The 6,533-nt window shown below is 41.1% G+C and overlaps 1 protein-coding gene across 1 annotated transcript; it reads right to left on the reverse strand.

The window, feature by feature from the left end:
* Positions 1-2,808: 2,808 nt before the first annotated feature.
* Positions 2,809-4,154, reverse strand: LOC126253016 (uncharacterized). The gene is made up of 2 exons (XM_049954074.1): positions 4,052-4,154; positions 2,809-3,646 (listed from the first exon to the last, which is right to left on the reverse strand). Exons 1-2 carry the CDS (start codon positions 4,075-4,077, stop codon positions 3,283-3,285), a joined length of 390 nt encoding a protein of 129 aa, XP_049810031.1. The 5' UTR covers positions 4,078-4,154; the 3' UTR covers positions 2,809-3,282.
* Positions 4,155-6,533: the final 2,379 nt, after the last annotated feature.

Raw genomic sequence — 6,533 nt, forward strand, 5'->3', positions numbered from 1 at the left:
ACCTCGTTTATTTGAACTTTCTGGAAAGAATTCTAATTGGTTTTGGGATTAGGAAGCTCAGAATTTGAGCAACTTCGTGATGCTTTAGTTGCTGCTCCACTTCTTTCACACCCGGATTTATCTAAAGATTATTGTTTGGCGACGGACTCACCATACAAAGGCCTTGGTGCACACTTATTTCGAGAGATAGAAGAAAACGGCGTTGTAGTACAGAAAACTATTGCATTTGGAAGTCGTGTTCTCTCTAAATCAGAAAAGATTTATTCGATCACAGAACTTGAAGCTTTGGCTGTTGTTTGGGCTTTCACAAAATTTTGCATCTTTTTGTACTAAGGTTTACACTGATCATCGAGCTCTCGAATTTCTTATGTCAACAAAATTAACACATGGAATATTATCACGATGGGCACTGTATCTACAGGAATTTGATTTCAGTATTGTTTACATCCAGGGTTCTTCTAATATTATTGTTGATGCTTTACCACGTGCACCTATGTGTTTGAAACAAAGTGCTCAGGAAGACTGCAAAGAAAGCAAGGTGTTGCGTTTGAAAATTTCATTTCGTCTTCGCTCCAGGACATCACTAAAGAGCAAAACAAGGATCCAATCTGGAAAGACATTAAGGAGAAGTGGAGGAGAAAGGAAAGCGTAGTGGTTAGACAGTATTATTTAGTTCGTAATGATATTCTTTTCAAACGAAAATCGGTTGACAACTCTGTTTGGTTATGAAACTTCCTGGCAGATTAAAACTGTGTGCCCGACCGAGACTCGAACTCGGGACCTTTGCCTTTCGCGGGCAAGTGCTCTACCATCTGAGCTACCGAAGCACGACTCACGCCCGGTACTCACAGCTTTACTTCTGCCAGTACCGCGTCTCCTACCTTCCAAACAGGAGAGCTTCTGTAAAGTTTGGAAGGTAGGAGACGCGGTACTGGCAGAAGTAAAGCTGTGAGTACCGGGCGTGAGTCGTGCTTCGGTAGCTCAGATGGTAGAGCACTTGCCCGCGAAAGGCAAAGGTCCCGAGTTCGAGTCTCGGTCGGGCACACAGTTTTAATCTGCCAGGAAGTTTCATATCACCGCACACTCCGCTGCAGAGTGAAAATCTCATTCTGGAAACATCCCTCAGGCTGTGGCTAAGCCATGTCTCCACAATATCCTTTCTTTCAGGAGTGCTAGTTCTGCAAGGTTCGCAGGAGAGCTTCTGTTAAGTTTGGAAGGTAGGAGACACGGTACTGGCAGAAGTAAAGCTGTGAGTACCGGGCGTGAGTCGTGCTTCGGTAGCTCGGATGGTAGAGCACTTGCCTGCGAAAGGCAAAGGTCCCGAGTTCGAGTCTCGGTCGGGCACACAGTTTTAATCTGCCAGGAAGTTTCATATCAGCGCACACTCCGCTGCAGAGTGAAAATCTCATTCTGTTTGGTTAGTTTGCATTCCTGATGAGTGAGTGGGTTAAGAAATTGATTTGGTACACACATTTCAGCTATGCACTCTTTGGTGCCAGAAAATGCTTTCGTAAATTACGAGAAAATTGCTACCGTAAAATGGGGTGACTTTGTGACAATTTTTGCATGTTTTCACTCGTACACTGATCAATTTTTAACATAAACTGAAACGGATGGCATCATAAGATAACTACAACCTTCCTTTACAAGATTATGTCTTCAAAAAATTTGTATCTTTTTTATGAACGACTATATAAAGGGAAAACTCTGTCACAAAATCACCCCACCCTGTGGGGTGACTTTGTGACAACATTGTTTTTGGGTTACAAAGTATGGGAAAAAAATAATGTCACAATTTTGACCAATCAAAAAGTATATTTAATCAATGTACATGTGTTTGATGCTTTGGTAGAGCTACATCATTTTTACAAGTGATGAAAAAGGAGCTCCCTAATCTAGATTTTTCACCTCAAAGAACTCTCGCTTTCCTACCGGTCTTGGGGGGTCGATAGTGTACAAAACTTCTTCTTTGGAGTACAGAATAGCATCTTCTTTAGTAGGCCACTTCCAGAACATCTTGGTCCTCTCCATAACGCTGACCCTTCAAAGTTCACCACTACAAAATCATCCACTTTGAAAACGTTTTTTTCAGGAGCCATGCTGTCGATTCCCAAGACGTCTTTACCATTTGGAATCACTTTTGTGGGAGACATTTCAGGTTCTGAATCCTCCAAACAGCTGAAAGATTCATCCAGCACGTCGGGGTCACTGGGATCTTCATCCGTCCAGTTCCTCTCTCTGCTGTTGTCTTCATCTGAAGAGCTTTCTTCAGACATCTCACCTGCCAGTACAGCCTTTTCCTTGGATCCGCTGGGTCTGGAGGAAGTGCTGGCTTTTGTGTTCTTCCCTTTCGGCTGTTCCGCCCTACTGGCTTCGATTTCGGCACTGGAGATACTTCTGCCTGCTGGAACAGTGAGCCTTCTCCTTCTCTTGGGGGCCCGGCATCCTGTAACCTCTTCTCTCTTCTTCTGCAGTTCTTCTATGAAGATCTCACCAACCACTCCTGATAAGGACTGTAGGCTCTCTTCCAAGACGGCCTTCGGGAATCTTTGGAGGACTTCCATTTTGTTAAGCGGAAAAATCCCAGTCTTCCTAAATCCTGACTGGAGATTTTTTATGATGTTCTCCTGCAGCTTGTCCATCATTTTCTGTAACAGACCAGGCAGTTCATCTTTTGGAACTGATGTGCACCAGCTACCAGATGTCGATTGCTTCCAATCTGACAAAATTTCACGCCAAATCAGTTTTAGAACTCTGAATATGGCAACATCTAGCGGTTGCAGTAGATGTGTTGCATTTGGTGGGAGTGCAATAAATTTTATCCCATACTTTTCGCAGAGTCGAATAACCTCTAGGTTAATATGCGAACTCAAATTATCGCCAATAAGAACTTTTTGGCCATCTTGTTGCTTCAGTATGGGGAGCATAAGATTGATGAACCAGTCCTCAAACACTTGGTGATCAAACCATGCAGATTTAGTACGATTGTAGCGGGCTCCTTCAGGTCCATTTTCGGTCCAGGTCGACCACATGTTCTCGGCCTTGTAATTTACGTATAGTGGAGCCAACTGTCCTGCGGCGTTCCCACAGACCATAATCGAAGTACACGCTTTGGAACAATTTTGTATCCGCTCTGGATATTTTGCTCCTCTTCTGACCAACACTTTTTTGCTTCCCGGATCGTCCTGGACGTTCGTTTCGTCGTAATTCCAAATTTTTTCTGGCGGAATACCCTCTAACTCCTTCTCTAAATGCTCAAAATATGAGTCAATCACTTCAGTATCAGTCGCAGCTCTTGCATATGTGATATTTTTTGGCGACATGTTCGGAGAGAACATACTTATGCCGCTTCATAAATGACATGGCCCACTCTCTCCCAGGAAAGTTTCCATTTCCAAACACGGGAACTTTACTTCCGGTTCGATCTAGATATGATTTGATGACACAGCGCAAATCAAGTAATGTCATTGGGAAACCATAAGATGCCATTGCAATGGAATGAGCAACGAATGTATCCTCTTCTTCTTTTGTAAAAATAGGTTGACCCCCATGCTGTCTTTTAGGTTTGACTGTCTCTGAGTTTGAGGTGGTCGAACGTTTTATCTCTTTGGTTTTGTTCCACAATGTGTTTCGATGAATATTGAACCTAAAAGCAGAGAAAAAGAACGTATAAAACATATTTACCAGTATGGTATAATTCAGAAAAAAATACCATACCTTTTAAAAGATGTTTAATAGAAAAAATGCCAAAAATATCAGAATTTTACGAAGGTAGGTTTAAAATTTGCATAAATGCTTCCTTCACAAATGCCAGAAATTGCAAATTGGTGTAAAAACCCGTTTTATGACAGTAAAGTTTGTAACAAAATAAAGGAATGTAGGTAACTTCCTGGTGTACATAGCTGTATTTTGCTCCCTATTCAAGCAGAAGAATTTGCTTAAAAACGCCAAACAGATGGTCATCTAAACGTCTATTTTAGCCTTACAGTATCCAATAAAACGTTTACTTCCTGTGTGACAGTGTATGAAAAATTAAAGAACTGCCACTAACCTTTCAGATGCTGCTCGCAGGGTCATTTTCTTTGTTAAAACCAATTTAACGGCTTTATCTAACGTCTCTGGAGAGTAATTTCTATAGGCTCTTGGGGTCAACAGAAACCTCCGATCTCACGCGTCGGCTTTGACCCGTGACGTAAGGGTGTTGTCGTCTGTGACGTCATTACGGCGTGGGGTTTGGTTTGTGAGTGTGGCGTGTTTGTAGATGTTGCCTCGTTGACGTTACCTTAGTAGGAGTTTTAGGGCCTGTAATATATAGTTTACCTTTTTACTGTACTTTTTGTTTTAACGTCGTCTATGAGGCTTTTATCAGTTTGCCATTAGATTGTTCAATCTTTATGGTCTATATGTTTTGTCGCTACTCGTTATGTCTAATGAATCAATATTGTTTTTTTTCTTTTTTTTTTATTTGTTTCTTTTTTTTATCTTTTGATTGACCTACACATTGATCTGTAGCGTAGCCCTGAATACGAGGTTAGGTTGGGAGTTTTTTTTGGCGGGGGGGTCAGGGGGGGGCGCAGCCCCCCCCTGCCTGGCCTTGAGTACCACTTGTTTATTATTAACTTTGTTTGCTATCAATGTTAGCAGATTGTTCTTGTGAAACCTTTGTGTGTGTTGTTTTTCTATGTGTTCTCGTCTTTGTGATACGTATGCAACGTTTCTATATCCGCCATATTGGAATTGTCGTTTCCGCTATATTTGTGACGTCATGGGTCAAAGCCGTCGGGTTAGATCGGACACTTCCATATTTCCGGCTCTTGCACCCAACTTCCTTTTATAAGACCTCATCTTCTTTTCAGTGCATGAAAGACAAAAAAACGTGATAAAATATAACCTAAAACCATGGTGGGGTGACTTTGTGACAAGTTGGGGTGTCACAAAGCCGCCACACAAAGTGCGTGCATTTCAGTTTTTGTCTCATATGTTCAACAAACATGGCTTGATTTAATCGATATTCTACAATAATTTGCCCAACATATTAACAAACAAATGTACGTACCTGTTTTAGTTGCGTCCTTAACATTAACGTTTTCACAATATAAAGTTTCCCTCGTTTTACGAAAACGTAAATAACAGCGTTTCTAAGCAACGGCGTCGGAAGGAACTATGCGTCTGCAGAAGCTTCACCCTGCTGCCGCTACGTGGCGTGGCATGTCTGACAAACGAAATGCGTGGTTCAGCTCTTTCCTGAGACGAGCGGTCGCGGCGCGAGATTTAAAATACGAAAACTCGATCCCTTGTCACAAAGTCACCCCACCAGTCACAAAGTCGCCACATTTTACGGTACTTCAGTAATGTGGAAAAACGTATTTGATTTGTTCTTGCTAAATGAATATTATGTCATAAGGCTAAGCCGCCAACTATTTCTCACAGAGCACCGTTGTTTCCTATCATTACAGCGAGATTAATTTGTTTGGTCCAGTGGTTCGTTCTACTAATGGTTTTGCGTACCTTATGGTAGTAGTGGAATTGACATCAAAATATGTGTGTTTTACACCTTTACGCAAAGAAACAGCTCTTCAATATCTAATGCCTTCATCAAACATTTTATTAAAGAAGTGGGTCATGTTGATAAAGTTATATCAGATAATGGATCACAGTTTCACTCTAAAATTTATCTTCGTACTCTACGGCGTCGTAAGATTAAACCAATTTTCGTTTCACTTTTTCACCCTCAATCCAACCCATCAGTGAAATGGATGAAGGAAATTAATAAATTGTGTCGTCTTTATAGTCATCATAATCACAGAACGTAGGATCAGTATCTTCATATTTTTCAAAACATTCTGAATTAACTCCCTAATGATTCAACTTCTTTACCGCCTGTATTGATATTAAAAAATAAAGCACCGACAAGTCGTATTTCTGAAATCGTTCCTTTTCCACCTACACGGAAACTGCGGCATTGTGATGTTGTCAACCAGGCTCTACAAAATATTCCATCTGCGGCTGCTAGAAGAGAGAAATCATATAAACGTACTGGTCGTTTAAAAACTTTGTCAGTTGGTCAAAAGGTGTTAATTAAATCTCATCGTTTGTCTCTCAAAGGAAAAGGCTTGTGTCGCAAATTTTTTCTGCTTTATAACGGTCCATATAGAGTTCGCAAAATTATTCATAATAACACTGTTGAAATAGAAACTCTTAAATCACGGCGCTCTAAGGGAATACATCATATATCGAACGTTAAAATTTTTGTGGAATGATATACTTTTGAGAAAATTAACAGTTACACGTAAATATGCACAGAACACAGGGATACCGCGCCGTATTCTAGCAGCAGCACATACACAAAGCTACAATCAGTCCGCGCGCGCCGACAAGGGAACCTTGACCAGAAACAATTACTTCCAACATCACACCTACCTACAGCTGATCAAGTGCTCAGTGCAAATGCACTGACAGCTGTAAACAAATACACAGTATAATTTCTCCGGTTAAATTCAGTATAAAGCTATAGTTACTTGGTAACTTAAGTT

This window comes from Schistocerca nitens, chromosome 4 (assembly GCF_023898315.1).
Source record: "Schistocerca nitens isolate TAMUIC-IGC-003100 chromosome 4, iqSchNite1.1, whole genome shotgun sequence".
NCBI classification, from domain to species: domain Eukaryota; kingdom Metazoa; phylum Arthropoda; class Insecta; order Orthoptera; family Acrididae; genus Schistocerca; species Schistocerca nitens.